Source organism: Myotis brandtii, unplaced genomic scaffold, assembly GCF_000412655.1.
Source record: "Myotis brandtii unplaced genomic scaffold, ASM41265v1 scaffold1064, whole genome shotgun sequence".
Classification (NCBI taxonomy): domain Eukaryota; kingdom Metazoa; phylum Chordata; class Mammalia; order Chiroptera; family Vespertilionidae; genus Myotis; species Myotis brandtii.
In genome coordinates this window covers 550,513-569,441 of record NW_005353602.1, presented here as the reverse complement: position 1 = coordinate 569,441, position 18,929 = coordinate 550,513, and the positions used below count along the sequence as shown (strand labels likewise).

The window sequence follows — 18,929 nt, the reverse complement described above, 5'->3', positions numbered from 1 at the left end:
AGGAAAGGGTGCTGGGGGTTGACAAAGAGTCACAGGATCTGCTGTATCAGATATGACCTCGGTTCACAATTGGAGTCACCGGGAGACACAGGTCAACTCTGGAAAGAGTGTCAGGCAAATACCTCCCCCTCCCTGTTCCCTGCTTCCTCCTCCATAGCACCTGAGGACAGCAGCCCGACTCACTGAGACATTAGGTGACCTGCCCAAGGTCACACAGCAAGTTCCTAACTCAGAGTCCAGAGCCCATCGGCTCGGGCAGGAGGCCATGAAGCAGGACTTGAGGGCTCCAGCCACCTGCCATGTCCTCCCCAGCGCGGCTCTTCCGCGAAGGGAACAGCGCTGCGAGGCCGCTCCGATGCCGACCTGGTGGTGTTCCTCAGCTGCTTCCGCCAGTTCGCCGAGCAAGGGAGCACGCGGGCCGAGGTCATCTCAGAGATCCGAGCCCAGCTGGAGGCGTGTAAGCGGGCGCGGCAGTTCGAGGTGAAGTTCGACATCCCCAAGTGGGAGAATCCCCGCGTGCTGAGCTTCTCGCTGACGTCCCAGACGATGCTGGACCAGAGCGTGGACTGCGATGTGCTGCCGGCCTTTGATGCCCTCGGTGAGGTGCCGGGCATTGTCCCGAGAGGGGAAAGGCGGAGGCGGCGCCGCCAGGGACGGTGGCAGAGGCTGGGCGCCTGCTCAGTCGTAGGCATTGTCGGTGCATATGTTTATCACCACTTCCCTGCAAAGGGTCTGGAGAAAATGACCCTGAGCTGGCTTCTCGTTCCATCAGATCCACCAGCATCTGGGTGACCTTGACGGGGGACTCCTCTACCTTGAGCCCCAGTGTCTCAGTGCATCCCCAGCTTCGAATATGTGTGTGCCACCTCCCCCGCCTGCCACAGACCCATTCAATCGGTCCAGTCCATAAGTGCACCTACTACGTGCCCAGCACACTTCCAGGCACAGAGCGGGGGAAATCCCCGAACAAAACAGATGCAAATCTTATTGTATCTATTCAGTTCAGAGTCTGGATAGCAGAGTTTGCAGAGTGAGACAATCCCCCCCCCCCCCCCCCCCCCCTCTTCCTCCCCCCCCCCCCCGCCCCCATATCTCAGTGTATCCGGTGCCTGCATTTTGCAAAACAAGTAGCAAGGGAGAGATTGGTCCAGAGATGTCTCTGAATCTGTCCAGTTCCTTAGTTCAGAGAGCGAGAGCTGGGATACCAGGGAACGCCTTCAAGTGCCCTGGGACCGGGGTGACACCAGCTCTCGCCTACACTTCTGTCACCTGCAGGGGCATCTCCCTTGTTAGAGTCAGAGAGTCGGTGAGGAGAGGTTAGCCCTGAGCGGAGCCTCCCTTCACGGTGGGTAAGCAGGTGGGGTGTGAGGGGCAGAAAAGGGAGTCCGATTCTCACCAGGGGTTCAGCTCTGGGTCACGCCGCATCTGTGTTCCCCCTCAATGAGGTGAGGGTCACCTTCTCCCCGTCTCCAGGCCAGCTGGCCCCTGGCTCCAGGCCCCCGCCTCAAGTCTACGTGGACCTCATCTGCAGCTACAACACCCCGGGCGAGTACTCCTCCTGCTTCACAGAGCTGCAGCGGGACTTCGTCATCGCTCGCCCCACCAAGCTCAAGAGTCTGATCCGACTGGTGAAGCACTGGTACCGGCAGGTTCGGCACAGGGACGCGCCCCCTCCCCTCCCCGTCCCACCCCCTCCCGGTGGCCCTGGGCTCTGCCTCTGGAGCTCTCTCCTGGGAGGAGGCAGGCCCAGCCCTGGCCGGAACCCTGGGTCGGTGGAGGTTTTTCCTAGCGGCGGGGCCTCAGTTTTCTTACCTGTACAATGGGGCTGGCATTCCTATATCACAGGAGTTGATGGAACAGTGCAAGGCAAGGCATCTGGCATAGCAGGGGCTCTGTAAATGTTTGGGGAGGGTTTGACGGCTCCTCTTCACTGCTGTATGGACTGATACATCATCTTTCTCCTCATTTCTTAGTGCAAGAAGATGCCCAAGGGGAAGGGCTCTCTGCCCCCCCAGCACGGGCTGGAACTCCTGACGGTGTATGCCTGGGAGCAGGGGGGGCAGGACCCCCAGTTCAGCATGGCCGAGGGCTTTCGCACTGTCCTGGAGCTGGTCACCCAGTACCGCCAGCTCTGCGTCTACTGGACCGTCAACTACAGCCGTGAGGACCAGACCGTCAGAGATTTCCTGGAGCAGCAGCTTCGCAAGCCCAGGTTTGGACCCACCCCCACATCCCAGAGTCCGGGACCCAAGGCCACTTTTCTCCCTGCCTCCTGAGGGCACAGAGCAGAGGCAGGAACCCACTTTCTAGGACTGAGCTCCTTTCCAGCCCTCCACGTGGGGAGACTCAGGGCTGTGGGTGAGATGCCAGACCCCACGTTAAATTTGAATTTCGGATAAACAATGAAGAACTTTTTAGTGTAAGAATAGCCCATGTAGTCATTGGGATATACTTATGCTTAAGAAAACCAACACCCTTGCCTAGCAGAAAGGCTCAGTGGTTGAGCATTGACCTGTGAACCCAGAGGTCATGGTTCGATTCCCAGTTAGGGCACCTGCCCGGGTTGCGGGCTCGATCCCCAGTGTGGGGGGTGCGGCAGGCAGCCGATCGATGATTCTCTCTCATCATTGATGTTTTGATTTCTCTCTCTCTCTCTCCCTCTCCCTTCCTCTCTGAAATTAATAAAAACATATTTAAAATTTTTATAAAACAAACAAAAAGTACACCTGTATTCATTGTTTATCTGGAGCTCAAATTTAACTGGGCATCTTCTATATGTGTTTGCTAAATCTGGCCACCCTGCCTGCGAACCCCCAGGTAACATAAGCTGCCCCATCCTGTGGGGTTTTGCCCGCCTCTGAAATGCTACAGAGATAACAAAGACGCTTTCACAACTTGGTGATGTATTTCCCGTCAGTGGGTAATGGCTACATAGAGTGATGTGTTGATAAAGATCCTGAGGTTGTGAATGAGCTCCGCTGAGAAGGGTGATCTCCTCAGTTAGTGGCCATGGATGGGGAGAGTGATGGAACCAGTGCTGTGGTTGAGTAACAATGCCTGCTTTCCATGCAGGTGGGGCACGCATGGCCTGAGCTCTGAGATTGATTAGTAATGTCTGTCCTGGATACAGAAGGCAGAAGGGGCTCGTGTGTAGCTTCTTCTCCAATCTGCCCTCAAGTGTGTGCCTGGAGCCCAGAGGAGTCTCTGGGCCCTGCCCCTGCCCCCTGCAAAGTGTTGGGTGAGGGGGAGAACAGTTCAAGCAATCCCGCAAGTAGATACCCAGATGCTGCCAGGAAGAGGACTGACCTTGGGTGGGAATTGCAGGCCCATCATCCTGGATCCGGCAGACCCGACAGGCAACCTGGGCCCCAATGCCCGCTGGGACCTGCTGGCCAAGGAAGCTCAGGCCTGCATATCTTCCCTGTGCTGCATCGGCAGAGATGGCACCCCCATCCAGCCGTGGCCAGTGAGGGTGAGAGACCTGGGGGACAGCAGGGAGCATCTTTGTTGGGGGGCAGTGTGGTTGGGGGAGGGGCATGATTTCTCCCAAAGGGGCAGGGCCCAGTCATGGCCCAGAGGTGCCCCCGCGCCTCCATGTCCTGTCTGTTCCCATTGTCTCTAGGAAGGTTAGAGGTAACAACATATTCTGTCATCTTTCCCAGGCCGCTGTGTGAAGCCCGGAAAATCAGTGGTCCTGCCAGATGGACAGATGGACACCAGTCCTCCACGTGGGGAGACTCAGGGTCACATGCCAGATGTGTGTGTGTGTGTGCGCGCGCACGTATTGTCAGAGAGAGAGAGAGAGAGAGAGAGAGAGAGAGAGAGAGAGATTCAGTCCAGCCTCCCAACGGACATCCTTGCCTCCCACTCAGCTCTCTTCCCCGCAGCCCACTCTGCTCACCCAGCCCATTGAATCCCCCCCTTGTATCCAACGGGCACTGCACTCAAACACTGCCCTGCCTCCCGCGGCCTACACGCTGGAGTCCAGCCTGCGTGGGTGGGCGCCTTCCTGGGTTTCCAGCTTCCTCATCACCCTCGTGACCCTCTGGTCTCAGCTGCATCTGCCCCTGCCGAGAATGTCCTCCTCCCCCTCCCCGACTTCTCTCTCCCCATCCACACCAGCTCGCACCCTTCCTCCTGACACTCACCTCTGACCTCCCAGCGGCTGCTCCTCCTTCCCTAATCTAAGAACTTTTCACAGGGATGGTAGAGTTTTCATCTCATTTGTCGGCCACACTCAGTTGGTTGTGGCTGTCCGGAGCCCTACGTGTTAAAGGATTTTGAAGAATGGATGCCTAGCCGCGAGGAGTGGCCTAATCAATTAGTGATGTCTGCCATGGATGCACTAGAGAAAAGTAGTGGCACGAGTGCCGTGATGGATTAGCAACGCCTGGCCTGCGTACAGGAAGAAGTGCTCAGAGACCTACAGTCTGTACGCGTCTGGGCTATTGAGAAGCTTTCTGAGCTCAGCTGCTAGAAAGACAGCATGCCGGGATCGGCTGCTTATGTCTGCCACAGACACAGACAGAGGGAGTGGGACATGCATGCCATGCGGTCCCTGTCCTTGCACACTTCACCGGATGCCTTTTCACTGGAGGCCTCCTTTTGGTCCCGTTTCGCTCCTCCCCCCAGTTTGCCATACTTCCTTTCTGGTTTTTTACCAAGTTCCTGTCTTTTTTCTGCCCTGCTACAATGCCACCGGTGGGATCCTCCATGCCCAGGGCCTACATGTGAGCCAGTGCCCTAGCGACAGTGCCAGCCTGCCTCTGCCTCCAGAGCAAACCCACCCGGCGCGTGCAGGGGGCACTCCTGACCTCCAGTGCAGACACACTGTCCCCCTCAGTCCAGGACCAGCACGGAAAACAGAAAGCACTCCGGAATCGGAAGTGGAAAGGAATTCCGTCCAACCCTGGACCGGCGGAAGGAGGCTGGGGCCACCTGGGTGCTAGTTTCGTTATTGGACCACCGCGACTGGATCAGAGGAAGCTGCTGCTGCTCTGCCCACCGCCTCTCCCACAAAGCTGGGGTCCAGACCAGGGACGTGGACTCCCACAGCCACACACATCCCCCAGGACTGGGCCACCAGGGCTGCAGGGGGTGCTTCTGTGTCTCCTTTAAAATAAACAAAATTACAGCCAGGATCTGGCTACAGGGGGTCTGAGAAGTGAGCATCTGGCCTCCCACCCCGGGTAGCACGGGGAGGAGTGGAGGCCCAGGGCCGGGGCCAGCGTCCGGGACCGCATTCCCAGCACAGGCACCGTGAATGTCTATTGAGTGGGTGAGGGTGTGGTCCCTCCCAGAGGGGCGGCCCGGTTCTTAGGGGACACAGATGGAAGGATTTAAGCACAGGCACCGTGAATGTCTATTGAGTGGGTGAGGGCGTGGTCCCTCCCAGAGGGGCGGCCCGGGAGGCGGAGAGGAAGCAGCCCCGTTCTTAGGGGACACAGATGGAAGGATTTCAGAGGGAAGGGTCTGGGTGATTATGATGTGTCCACATAGAGTCATCGGTTGTAACAAATGCCCCACCTTGGTCGGGAGGCTGTGCATGTGTGGGGGCAGGGAGTACATAGGACATCACTGGGCCTTCTGCCCAATTTTGCTATGAACCTAAATCTGCTCAAAAAACCAAAGATTTTAAACAAAAAAGAGCAAAGGGGCATAATATCTGCAACATGCTCTCAGATGGCTCCGTAATGAGACTGCTGATACGATGTGCATACAGAATAAGGGCAAATGTGAACTATTCCGGGTGAGGGTCTCAGATGGCTCCGTAATGAGACTGCTGATACGATGTCTCATTCTGCATACAGAATAAGGGCAAATGTGAACTATTCCAGGTGAGGATAGAAGAGGGAGTTCTTTGTACTCACCTCACACATTTTCTCAGTATTTCAAATTATTTCAGAATCAAATCTTTAAAAAATAAAAAAAAAGCATGGACTTTGGAATCGGGTAGAGTGGGGTTAGAGCCCAGCCAGACAATGTACTAGCTGTGTGACCTTGGGCAAGTGTTTCCACCTCTCTGAGCCTCCACATTTTTACCTAAAAAGGGAGCCTTATGACCCCTGCCCAGCTGATCTCTAAGTGTTACAGTGAAAGTCAGACAAGGGCAAGGAAGGACCTTGAATGGACAGGTGTAATAGTCAAAGTTCTACGAGAAAAAAAAAAGAACCAATAGGATAGACAGAGGTAGATCTAGAGATTTCTTTTAAGGAACTGGCTCGTGATGTTGTGGAAGTTGGCAAGTCCAAATTCTGCAAGGCAGGCTGGCAGGAGGGCGGCCCAGGGAGGAGCTGAGGCAGCTCCAGGCTGAAGGCATCTGCTGGTGGGATCCCCCACTTCCTCAAGGGAAGTCAGCCTTTTTTACATACAGGCCCTCAACTGATTAGACAAGACCCACCCACATGCTAGAGTGTAGTCGCTTTATTCGAAGTCCACTGGTCTAAATGTCAGTCTCGTCTTTAAAGTACCTTCCCAGAAAGATCTAGAATAATGTTTGACCAAATATTTGGGTACCTTGGCCCAGCCAAGTCGACATATGAACTTAATCCTCATGGCAGAGAGGGACTGCCATGGGGGTGAAGAACCCACACCTTGGGGGTGTTTGCTTCTGAGGCAGCCCTCGAGGCCTCTGGGAGTTTCGTTTTCATAGCTCCGGGCGGGAGTTGCACATCTGTCTCCCCTCCGACCCGTGTGCTTCTCTGAGCTTGTTTCCGTCCTTGCTGGGTGAGGGAAGTGGCTGATGAGGCCGTGCAGGTTTCCACGGATGCTGCGGAACTGGGCCCACGGACGCTCCCACCCACCGAGCACGCTGAGCCCAGCTCAGCCCTCGTCTCGCTGTGTGTCCCCGAGCAAGTCCGTCACCTCTCTGAGTCTCTCTCCTTGCCGCTCTCACGGAGTCTGACTTCTCAGGTCCCTGGGAACAGGAAGAAGGAGAAAGGGGCTTCAAGGAAGAACTCTGCCACTAAAAAATTTTATTTGCTTAGCAAACACTTCTATAGCAGTAGCGACCTGCCCGGCCCTGTGCTAAGCGCTTGGCAGGTACTATTTTATTCCTGCATTCGCCCAATAAGAGAGACGCCACTGCTGTCCCCATTTTACAAAGGGGGAAGTCGAGGCTCAAAGAGGCAGGCGGCGTGCTCAAGGGCGCAGGTCTAGCGCGCATCCAGCTCCAGCAGCTGCGCGTTTCTCCATGAGGACACCTCCCCGGGAGCAGCTGAGAGGCAGGTTGAGCTGAGGGGCGGGCAGAGCTCTGGATTGAGGAAGTCAGCTGAGAACGCTGGTCAGTTTCGGTTTCCTGGCTCTTCCCAGCTTCCAAGCTCTCAGCCCAGAGATCCTCTTCCTCCTCTGCCTCCTGCTCTGCCGTGAGCTGTCGCCCTGGCAGGCAGCCGGCAGCAGCAATGGGCAACTGGCTATCCAGCAGCTGCCCAGAAACGGTGTACTTGGTACCGGCTCAGAAACTGGATGAGTATATCCAGACCTCACTGAGGCCGACTGAAGACTGTCAGAGACAGATCGATGAGGCTGTGGACACCATCTGTGCCGCCCTGCAGGAAGCCACGGAGCCTCCCATGGTGATAGATGTCGCCAAAGTGAGTGGAGGGCCGGGGTCGGGGCTCCTGGTTATCGGAAGTCAGAGTGACTTGGTGCTGAGCACCTACTGTGTGCCAGGCCCTGGGGGCACCATACATCATCCTGTCCGCCCCACCCTCAGAGAGAGGATGGGAGATAGTTTAGAGTTTAGGAGCACAGACTCTGAAGTCCGCTCTGCCCCTTATTACTGTGTGACCCGGGGTAGGTTGCTTAACCTCTCTGTGCTTCAGTCTCCGAATCTATGAAATGGGAGAGGAACAATACCCATCTGAAAGTGTTGTGAGGCTTGAGCATATAACGTTCTTAGTACAAGGGCTGGTACATGGTTCGTGTTCAGTAAATTAGCTGTGATTACTCCCTGCTATTGTTCTATCCTTCTTATTTACAGAGCAGTAAACTGAGGCTAAAGGACTTCGGTGAAACTACCCAAAAGTTGCACGGTGGTGGCATTTCCAGCAAGTGGGGGCTGGGAGCTCTCGTCAGTTAGAAATGGTTGGTGCTATGGGCACAAACCCCAGGGCTGAGGCTAAAGATCCTGGGCCTTCGGGGAGGAAAGGGTGCTGGGAAGGTGCCAGGACCCTAGGGCAGGGAGCGGGTTGGAGAGCCCCACTTCCACCGCCATGCTCTCCGGCGCTGGAGACTCGCTTCTCTGCAGCCGCGTGCTACCTCGCCTCTGCCGTCACACACACCTACTAGCCCCAGCAGGAAGTGTCTCCTGCCTTGGCCCAGAGGAGGAAACTGAGGCACAGGGAAGTTATTTAATAGCACCATCCTGCCTCTCAGTATTAATTAACTTATTCTAATTAAAATAAACATATAAAAAGATAAACGCACAGAGCTAAGTATGCAGCCTGTTTGGATTGCCACGAACAACGGAGATGTGTAAGCTACACCCAGCTCAAGAAGCAAAACATTCCCAGCCCTGCCCTGGCCGGCTTGGCTGAGCGGATAGAGCGCCAGCCTGCAGATTGAAGGGTCCTGGGTTCGATTCCGGCCAGGGGCACATGCCTGGGTTGTGGGCTTGGTCCCCAGTGGGGGGAGTGCCGGAGGCAGCCGATCAATGATTCTCTCTCATCATTGATGTTTCTCTCTCTCCTTCTCCCTTCCTCTCTGAAATCGATAAAGAAATATATTTTTAAAATAAATAAACATTCCCAGCCCCCGAGGGCCCCTGCACTCCCTGTCCTGTCAGCGCCCTCACCCAGGGCAGCGCCCTCCTGCCTCCTGACGGCAGAGATCATGCTGCCGGTTTTTAACTTCGTCTACATGTAAGGGGGCCACGCATCCCAGTTTGCCTGGGGCCGAGGGGTTTTCTGGGACATGGGTCTTTCGACGCTAACACTGGGTACACGGGACCCGTTGGTCACCCTGGATAAATGAGTCCACGCCCTGTGTGGCTTTCGTGTCTGGTCTCTTTGACCCACCCTGTTCAGGAAATGTCTGTCGTGTGGGCAGGTGGTGTTTGTCATTTCACTGCTGTCCAGTATTCCACTGCGTGGATACACCGCATTTATCCACAGGAGTTTCCTCCAGGTTGGGGCTAGTATGAAGAGTATTGCTATGGGCACCCTGGTCTTTGGGGGGACCAATGGACGCCTGCCTCTCAACTTTAAGACTATGGTGACATTTGGGGCGCTTTCTCAAGTTAAGTAAGACTACTGCCTCCTGGGGAGTGCCGTGACCCCCAAAGGCTCCAGACTCTCACACCTGCTTCTCTGTTGCTGGCAGGGTGGCTCCTATGGCCGGAAAACGGTCTTAAAGGGCAACTCCGATGGTACCCTTGTCATCTTCATCAGTGACCTTGAAAAATTCCAGGACCAGAAGGAAAACCAACATGAAATCCTCGACAAAATCTGGGAGCGGCTGAGAGCTTGTCAGCTCGAAAGGAAGCTGACAGTCAAGATGGAGATGCAGAGGTCCTATGTTGACCTCACCATCCGGCTGTCCACACAATGGCAGAGCGTCACTTTTGACGTGCTGCCCGCCTTCGATGCTCTGGGTGAGCCCTCGGGGTATGTGGGGGTGGGGGTGGGTTGTGAGGGGTGTGTTGAGAGAGCAAAGTCCAAGAGAGGGATGGTGGATAGGTACCTTTGGTGCTTTCCGAAGTGGAGGCCTTCAAGAGAGGAAGTCCCTCCTACCCTGGCTTTCTCTCTTCTCTAGGACTTCTCCCCATCTCCTCATTGGCTTTTTGTTGTTGTTGTTGTTAGTCCTCACCCGAGGATATTTTTCCATTGATTTTTAGGGAGAGTGGAAGGGAGTGGGGAGAGACAGAGAGAAACTTCGTTGTGAGAGAAACACATTGATTGGTTGCGTCCTGCACGAGCCCTGACCAGGGCCTGGGCTGGGGAGGAGCCTGCAACCAAGGTACATGCCCTTGACCGGAATCAAACCCAGGACCCTTTGGTCTGCAGACCGACGCTCTATCCACTGAGCAAAACCAGTTGGGGCTCCTCATTGACTTTTTTTTTAAATTTATTTATTGACTAAAGTTTTACATATGTCTCCTTTTTCTTCACTTGACGACCCCCCCCCAAGCCATTCCCACCCCGGGCCAGCCCCCATCGCCCCAGTGTCTGTGTCCATTGATTATGCTAATATGCATGCATACAGGTCCTTTGGTTGCTCTCTAATCCCCCCTTCCCTGCCATTTGTCTCTGGATCTATTCTTGTTCATCAAATTATGTTGATCATTATATCCCACATATGAGTGAGATCATGTGATATTTATCTTTCTCCGACTGGCTTATTTCACTTAGCACAATGCTCTCCAGTTCCATCCATGCTGTTGCAAGCGGTAGGAGTTCCTCCTTTTTTATAGCAGCGTAGTATTCCATTGTGTAGATGTACCACAGTTGTTTAATCCACTCACCTGCCTCATTCACACAGGAGGCTCCTGAGCCTGTGTTCATATTAGCTGTGCAGCAGGATTCTGATTGGCACCCCAGTCTGAGAGCCACTGCCCTGCATCACCCTACCTCCCAGGCTCAGTGCTGCGGGGAGTGCACCTGCCACCCGGCAGCCATCCCAGCCTCCGGGGCTCTGCCTGCACCTGCCTCCTCAAGGTGCCTGTACCCTTGACCCTGAACTGCAGCGCTCACTGATGGGCTCACTAGCGGGATATACTGTATGTGATATATAAACTTCATTTTCTTCCAGGTGTAGGCCAATACCATTTTTCAAAGAAACCATCTTTTCCCCACTCACTTGGAACGCCTTCTTTTTTCATTTACAATCGTTTCTCCTTTCCTCTGCTCTCGCTGGTCTTGTCGTCAGCCAGCGCCATAGCATTTGCATGATGGTCATTTTAGACTTCATTTGTCACCGAGCAGGGCCAGCCACCCCGCACCTTTTAAGCAGACAGACCTGCCCTCTGCCAGAGGAGGCAGTTTGCTACCAACCCACACCCAACCTTCCAAGTCCTTCTTCTCTTTCCTGCCAGACTTGAGCGGCAAGCCCAGCCCCTCGACCTATCGAGACCTCAAAAGAGCCTTGGACCAGGCAAAAGCCAGCCCCGGTGGATTCTCCGTCTGCTTCACAAAACTCCAGCAGAATTTTTTTAACAACCATCCCAGGAAGCTGAAGGATTTGACCCTCTTGGTAAAGGCCTGGCATCAACAGGTCAGTTTCATGTTGCATTACCTCTGGCTGTCGTCCATTTCCTTTGGGTCACAATAGCTTGCAATCCAGTAAAGGACAACAATCTTAGGTATACAGCTCGATGCGTTTTATATTGTTTTAAGCAAAACTCAGGGAGTGGCTTCAAGCCCACTCCCAGTGAACACTCCCCCAAACAGCCCACTAACCTAACAGCTGTCACCACAAATTCATTTTGCTTGCTTTTCAACTTGATATGAATGGAGTCTGACTGTATGTACATTGTGTCTGCTGTCTTCTTTTTTAAAAAATATATTTTTATTGATTTCAAAGAGGAAGGGAGAGGGAGAGAGAGAGGCACATCAATGATGAGAGAGAACCATGGACTGGCTGCCTCCTGCATGCCCCACACTGGGGATTGAGCCCGCAACCCAGGCATGTGCCCTGACCAGAATCAAACCCGGGACCCTCCAGTCTGCAGGCCGGCGCCCTATCCACTGAGCTACACCGGCCAGGGCAGTCTGCTGTCTTCTGTTCAACATTATGTCTGAGAGATTTGTCCATGTTGGTGCATGTGGTTGTCATTTTTTTCATTGTTTTGTAATATTCCATTGTATTACTATCCACACATTTACCCATTCCTCTGCTGATGGACATTTGGGCCATTTCCAAATTGGGGCTGTTATGAATTATGTGACTATGGGTATTCCCTGAATGTGTTTTTGTAAATTTCAGATTCCTCTTTAAAATATACATTTTCTTTTATCGATTTCAGAGAGGAAGGGAGAGGGAGCGAGAGATAGAAACATCAATAATAAGAGAGAATCATTGATCGGCTGCCTCCTGCATGCCCCCTACTGGGGATTGAGCCCGCAGCCCGGGCTTGTGCCCTGACCAGGAATTGAACTTCTTGGTTCATAGGTCAATGCTCAACCAGAGTCACACCGGCTGGGCAAGCACTCCTTTTTCTTGAGTAAATATGCAGGCATGGAACTGCTGGGTTATAAAGTATATGTATATGAAAACATATGTGTGTGCGCATACATATACACATGGCATACATGTATGCATGTGTGTGTGCACAATGAGGAATAGGTACATATTTAACTTTAGGGAATACTGCCAAATACAGATGGGCCTTGATTTACAATGGTTTGACTTAAGATTTATTTTTTTTTTAAATATATTTTATTGATTTTTTACAGAGAGGAAGGGAGAGAGAGATAGAGAGTTAGAAACATCGATGAGAGAGAAACATCGATCAGCTGCCTCCTGCACATCTCCCACTGGGGATGTGCCCGCAACCCAGGTACATGCCCTTGACCGGAATCGAACCCGGGACCTTTCAGTCCGCAGGCCGACGCTCTATCCACTGAGCCAAACCGGTTTCGGCTTAAGATTTATTTTTAAATATGTTTCTATTGATTTTAGAGAGAAAGGAAGGGAGAGAGAGAGAAACACCTATTGGATGCTTCCCGCACACACCCCGCCCAGTGACCGAGCCTGAAACCGGGGTCTGTGCCCTGACCGGAAATTGAACCGTGACCTCCTGATTCAAGGGGTCGACGTTCAACCACTGAGCCACACCGGCCGAGCTGGTTTCTTGATTTCAGAGCCCTGACATGGGAAGAACTGGGTCTCTAAGTTAGCTGCTGCCCCATTCTTCTCCCGCAGTGCCAGAAATGGTGGGAGCATCGATCCCTGCCACCCTCGTATGCTCTAGAGCTGCTCACCGTCTATGCCTGGGAAGAGGGGTGTAGAGAGGAAGACTTTGACATAGTTCAAGGCCTCAGAACTGTCCTAGAGCTCATCGAGAAGCAGGAGCAGCTGTGTGTCTATTGGACAGTCAACTACAACTTTGAGGATGAGACCGTCCGGAACGTCATGCTGAACCAGATCCGATCATCAAGGTACCAACTTCCGTGGCCCTCTCTTTCCCTCTCCATCTGCGTGCCAGACTGTGCCCCTTTAGAATGAGCACTCACCCCTGTCCCTTCCAGCCAGGGGTGTGCCACACAGATGCCAGCAGCACTGGGCAGGGAGGCGAGGAGAGGTCTGAGGGAGGAACCCTGACCCATGCTTTCTTTTACATTACAAACCATCATCACATTTTGTGCTCCAGACAAACCCTTGCGAGGTATTTCCCTTTACAGAAGGCAGAGGCTAAGAGAGAAGAAAGGTCCACAGGAAGAGGCCATCTTATTACATGACTAGAGGCCTGGTGCACAAATTCGTGCACAGGTGGGGTCCCTGGGCCTGATCGGAGTAGATCAGGACCAGCCCACCGGCTGGAGGAAGAGACTGCGGGAGGTTGCTGGTCATGGTAGATTGGCTGTGGTAGTGCACTGACCACCAGGCGGCAGCTCCTGCGTTGAGTGTCTGCCCCCTAGTGGTCAGTGCCTCGTCATACTGACCAGTTGACTGGTTGTAATGGTTGCTTTGGCTTTTATATATATAGATTAATGGAACGCCTCTCTCTGTCAACCAGAGAGCACAGGACCAGAGAGGCTGGACGCAAAGCGCCTCAGCAATTGAGAGAAACCACAGGAATTACCAGAAGCCCAGTCTAGGCCTCTCTCCCTAAAGCTGATTTCCCTTCCCACAAGCAGCCCAACTGATTTTTTTTTTTTTATAATCTAATGGAATTCATAGGCCAGTCATCTTGGATCCAACTGACCCCACCAATATGGTGAGCAAAGATGAGACGTGCTGGCGACTGCTAAAAATAGAAGCTCAAAACTGGTTATTTTCTCTCAGCCTGAGAGAGTCACCTGGACCATCTTGGAATGTTCTGGTGAGAGGGCGTTCCAAATATAGCTCCTGTCATGCGTCAGGGAGGGCCCTCCTCCTCCCGACACCCGGCTGCAGTCTTCCTCGAGATCACCGTGTGTCGGGCCTCGGGCTGCTGTAACAAAGCCTGAGCCCTGGGCGGCTTAAAGCAGCAGAGATGTTTGCTGTCACAGTCCTGAGGACTCGAAGTCCAAGCTCAAGGTGTTGGCAGGGCTGTGCTCCCTCTGAAGCCTCTAGAGGAAGATTCTTCCATGCCTCTCCCAAACTCGGTGGTTGTCAGCAGTCCTTGGCTTGTGGCAGCATCACTCCCATCTCTGCTTCATGGTCTCATGGCCTTCCCCTCTGTGTCTTCACAAGGTCTTCCCCCCAGGCTGTCGGTCTCGGCGCCTCTCTCCTCTTCTTATTAGGACCCAGGGCATATTGGATTTGGGCCCACCCGAATGACCTCACCTAACTCGATTGCCTCTTGCAAAGACCCTATATCCAGATAAGTTCACATTCATCGATTAGGACTTCACCGTATCTTTTGTGGGGACATAATTCAGTCCACAACCTGCCACTGGGGGCCTCCCCTTCTGAGAAAATGATAGTAAAGTACAGATTGAACAAAAAGCAAAGGGGCGGCACCTGCAGGGGAGAGATTTGGGTTCGTTTCTGTAGGTGGGCGTGGGGTGGCAGATGAAATGGAGCAGAGCCCAAGGGAAGTGGGTGACTCTCACCCCTGTGGGTGCCGGGACAGGCTCTGAGCGCCATTCCAGCAAGTGTGCGGGGCCAGAGCGAGAAGTGGGGCTGGAGACAGGAGGACTATTGGAGGGGCCGGCTTTGAACCCGAGACATTCACTTTGCCCCTTCCATCCCCCAAAGGAGAAGCAAATCTATTGACACAGAATCCCCCTGCGCTCCCAGAGCTTATCTGACGCCGTAAATGCTCCTTGGGGTCGTAGGGCGGGGCGAGGGGCACAAACCCATCAGTGAGGCCAGAGAAGTCACCGAAATCCCACATTTCACAGAACGGGACTCCTTTATGCCCAACTGAGGGGAGGCAGAGTCTGTCTTCTATCTGCACAGAAACTTGAGGGCCAGTTGAGCAAAGGTCTGGGAAGTAAACGTAGATGTAAATGAACTGAGCCCCAGAGGTGAAGCTCCCTGTGAACAGGGAGCCCTAGTTGGATGCAGAAGGATCGGGACCCTCTGAGCGGTCACCCCTCCCCCCCACTTTCACCAGACTCCTGGGCTTTGCTCCCAGCCTCCTAAGACAGCTGTTTATTTTTTTTATTTTTTTTAATATATTTTATTGATTTTTTACAGAGAGGAAGGGAGAGGGACAGAGAGTTAGAAACATCAATGAGAGAGAAACATCGATCAGCTGCCTCCTGCACACTCCCCACTCGGTATGTGCCCGCAACCAAGGTACATGCCCCTGACCGGAATCGAACCCGGGCCCCTTGAGTCTGCAGGCCAATGCTCTATCCACTGAGCCAAACCGGCTAGGGCAAGACAGCTGTTTAAAACATGTTTCTCCCAACATTTTATTCTGAAAACTTTCAAATGGATAGAAATGTTGCAAAAATTGTCAGTGCACTTCACCTAAAAGCCCTCCACGTAAATGCCCTTCACCTAGATGCCCAGTGTTCAACGCTGCCCACATTTGGTGGGACAGTTCGTGTGTGTGTGTGTGTGTGTGTGTGTGATTAGTTAAGATGAGGCCACCTAGACTCGCATGCGACCTGACTCCAATAACCAGTGTCCTTATAAGAAGATACACAGAGCCCTGGCCGGTTTGGCTCAGTGGATAGAGTGTCGGCCTGCCAACTGAAGAGACCCAGGTTCGAATCCAGTCAAGGGCATGTACCTCGGTTGCAAGCTCAATCCCCGGCCCTGGTGGGGCATGTGAGGGAGGCAACCGGTCGATGTGTCTCTCTCACATTGATGTTTCTCTCTCTCTGTCCCTTCTCCCCCCACCCCACCCCCACTCTCTCTAAAAATCAATGGGAAAATATCCAGGGGTGAGGATTAACAACTACAACAAAAAGAAGACACACAGGGACACAGACACAGAGGGGAGAAGGTCATGTGCACGCAGAGGCAGGGGTGAGAGTGATGCGCGTACCAGGCAAGGGGCACAAGGGTGACTGGTGCCACCAGAAGCTAGAAGAGGCCAGGAAGGGCCTCCCCTGGGGGCTTCAGAGAGAGCATGACCTGCCCACACTTTCATCTTGGATCTCTAGTCTCCAGATTGTGAAAGAATGAACTTCTGTCGCTTTACACCACCCAGTTGTAATTTGTCACGGCAGCCCTGGAAACCAATTCCGGGTCCCCGCATGTTTAACAGAAGCCGATAGAACCTGGGAAAAGAAATGAGTATGATCATCAGAAATCTGTCATAGCCACAGGGAATAGGAAAGGAAGGGAGGGACAGAGGAGGAGGGGAAGCTGAAGAGTGCTGGCCACGACTGACGATGCCACAGCTGGAAACAGTGTGGAGACAGGGGCATGAAGGGCCCCTGGGGAGAAGGATTCAGTTCTCAACTAGGGGAGAGTATTGTCTCTGGGTACCCGCTAAACTCAAATATGTCCCTGGGATATCTACACTAATAAAAGAGAAACATGGTAATTGGCGTACGACCGCTACCCTTTTCATTGGCTAATCAGTGAGTATATGCAAATTAACTGACAACCAAGATGGCGGCTAATTTGCATATGTCGGCTCCAAGCCACAGACTGAGGCTTTAGGCCTGGGCCGGGGCACCCCCAGCTCCCGCCGCCGCCGATCGCTGGCTGGGTGGCTCCTCCCCGGCCCAAGCCTAAAGCCTCTGCTGGAGGCTTTAGGCCTGGGTCAGGGAGGAGCCAGCCAGCGATCGGCTGCAGCGGGAGCTGGGGGTGCCCCGGCCCAGGCCTAAAGCCTCCAGCAGAGGCTTTAGGCTTGGGCCGGGGAGGAGCCAGCCAAGGATTGTTGATGGCGGCAGAGGCGGGGAACCAGGGCGGAGCCAGCCAGCAATTGTTGACTTGCAGTGGCTGCAACAGTGTGGTGATGGGGCTGGTGCCTTCCCCTGATCAGCCCGTTCGACTCCCACAAAGTGTGGCCAGACTGTGGCTTAGGCCCACTCCCCAAGGGAGCAGGGAGCAGGTAGTAGGACATCCCTTAGGGCTCCCAGTATGTGATAGGGGGCAAGCTGGGCTGAGGGAACCCCCTCCCCAGTGCACAAATTTTTGTGCCCCGGGCCCCTAGTCCTATATAATAAAAGCCCAATATGCAAATCAACGGAATGGCGGAACGACCGGTTGGTGGGGGGCAGGGCCACTGAGCGGGTGGTACCAGGCTGTCGCCTCCCACAGAGGGAGGCCAGACTGTGGCTTAGGCCTGCTCCCTGCACTGTCAGTTGGACATCCCCCAAGGGCTCCTGGACTTCAAGAGGGCACAGGCAGGCTGAGGGGACCCCCCCCAGTGCATGAATTTTCGTGCACCGGGCCTCTAGTGTCACTATAAGAAGTAAGGACCACAAAGATACCTGGGTTGGAGAGCAGGAGGGAGAGACGGGATGAGACCCCAGGCCACCTTCTGGATAAATTCATCAAGGACTTTCTCCAGCCCACGAAAACTGTCAACATTCAGATCAAGACAGCTGTTGGCATCATCTCGAAGTTCCTTAAAGAAATCTGCTTTCGGCATTCCGCTACGAAGGTCCAGAAGCCCATCAAGGTGAGCACTGGCCTTTCTCTCCACAGGGATTACTAAGCAGTGGCTGGCGCCGTCTCCCAGCAGAGGCAAAGGATGAGGAAGGGCATTGGGGAGGGCAGCAACCAGGACGCTGCTGCTCGGGGTGGGGTGGGGTGGTGCCGAGGGACTGCTTCTGTCATTAACAACATACTTTTATTCTGCGAGCATCCTGGGCTGCCGGCACCCGTGGCGGTCCTGGGCTTGTAGCTGCATCACTCAGGTCTCTGCCCCCATCTTCGTCACCGCCTCCTCGCTGTGTGTCTTCTCCCTTTCTCTTCTCTCTTTTTTTTAATATATTTTATTGATTTTTTTACAGAGAGGAAGGGAGAGGGATAGAGAGTTAGAAACATTGATGAGAGAGAAACATCGATCAGCTGCCTCCTGCACACTCCCCACTGGGGGCGTGCCCGCAACCAAGGTACATGCCCTTGACTGGAATCAAACCTTGGACCCTTGAGTCCGCAGGCCGACGCTCTATCCACTGAGCCAAACTGGTCAGGGCCCTTTCTCTTCTCTTAAGGACACTTGTCATTGGATTTAGGGCCCGCAGATCCTTAATTTAGTTAAATCTACAGAGACCCTTTTTCCAAGTAAGATCGCATTCATGCATTCCCACAGACTTACCTTTGCAGGGCCACCATTCAAACCACGAAAGATTGTAAGCGTGGTGTATAATGAACCAAAGGGTGGCCTCTTTCTTCTTCAGGGACTAGAGCCTGATTCCTCCCATCAGCTGAGCTAGTGATTTAGTGGATTGGATCACGCTTGTCCATGACCTGAAGGCCATGGGTTGACCCTCTTCCCTCTGTCTGCCTGAATGAATTGGGCTGGAACAGGGATTAATTGAAGGTCTGTATACAGGGAACAGAATACTCCCCTCTCGCCCCTAACCCGCATAGCCAGGCATTTACTACCTGTGGGTAAAAGAATCCTTTTCTCTACAAAAATGGAATGAGCCTGGCCGGCGTGGCTCGGTGGTTGAGCTGACCTGTACACCAGGAGGTCATGGTTCGGTTCCTGGTCAGGGCACATGCCCGGGGTTGCAGGATCAATCCCCAGTGTGGGGCATGCAGGACGCAGCTGATCAATGATTCTCTCTCATAACTGATGTTTCTATCTCTCTCTCCCTCCCCCTTAATCTCTTTTAAAAGATTACACACACATACACACACCACACACACACATACACACATACACACACCACACACACACCACACACACACCACACACACAC

At 53.6% G+C, this 18,929-nt stretch overlaps 1 protein-coding gene across 1 annotated transcript in view; it reads left to right on the top strand.

Annotated features, from left to right (window-relative positions):
* The window catches only part of LOC102251057 (2'-5'-oligoadenylate synthase 3), a 40,171-nt gene that overhangs the window by 13,026 nt on the left and 8,216 nt on the right, over window positions 1-18,929 (top strand). Inside the window, exons 11-22 of the mRNA XM_014541165.1 lie at window positions 313-598; window positions 1,474-1,649; window positions 1,974-2,212; window positions 3,325-3,472; window positions 3,888-3,993; window positions 7,288-7,592; window positions 9,322-9,592; window positions 11,033-11,211; window positions 12,862-13,097; window positions 13,840-13,982; window positions 14,275-14,286; window positions 17,517-17,677. Of these exons, the coding sequence (XP_014396651.1) occupies window positions 313-598; window positions 1,474-1,649; window positions 1,974-2,212; window positions 3,325-3,472; window positions 3,888-3,993; window positions 7,288-7,592; window positions 9,322-9,592; window positions 11,033-11,211; window positions 12,862-13,097; window positions 13,840-13,982; window positions 14,275-14,286; window positions 17,517-17,677 (2,262 nt within the window). The remainder of the gene's footprint in view (window positions 1-312; window positions 599-1,473; window positions 1,650-1,973; window positions 2,213-3,324; window positions 3,473-3,887; window positions 3,994-7,287; window positions 7,593-9,321; window positions 9,593-11,032; window positions 11,212-12,861; window positions 13,098-13,839; window positions 13,983-14,274; window positions 14,287-17,516; window positions 17,678-18,929) is intronic.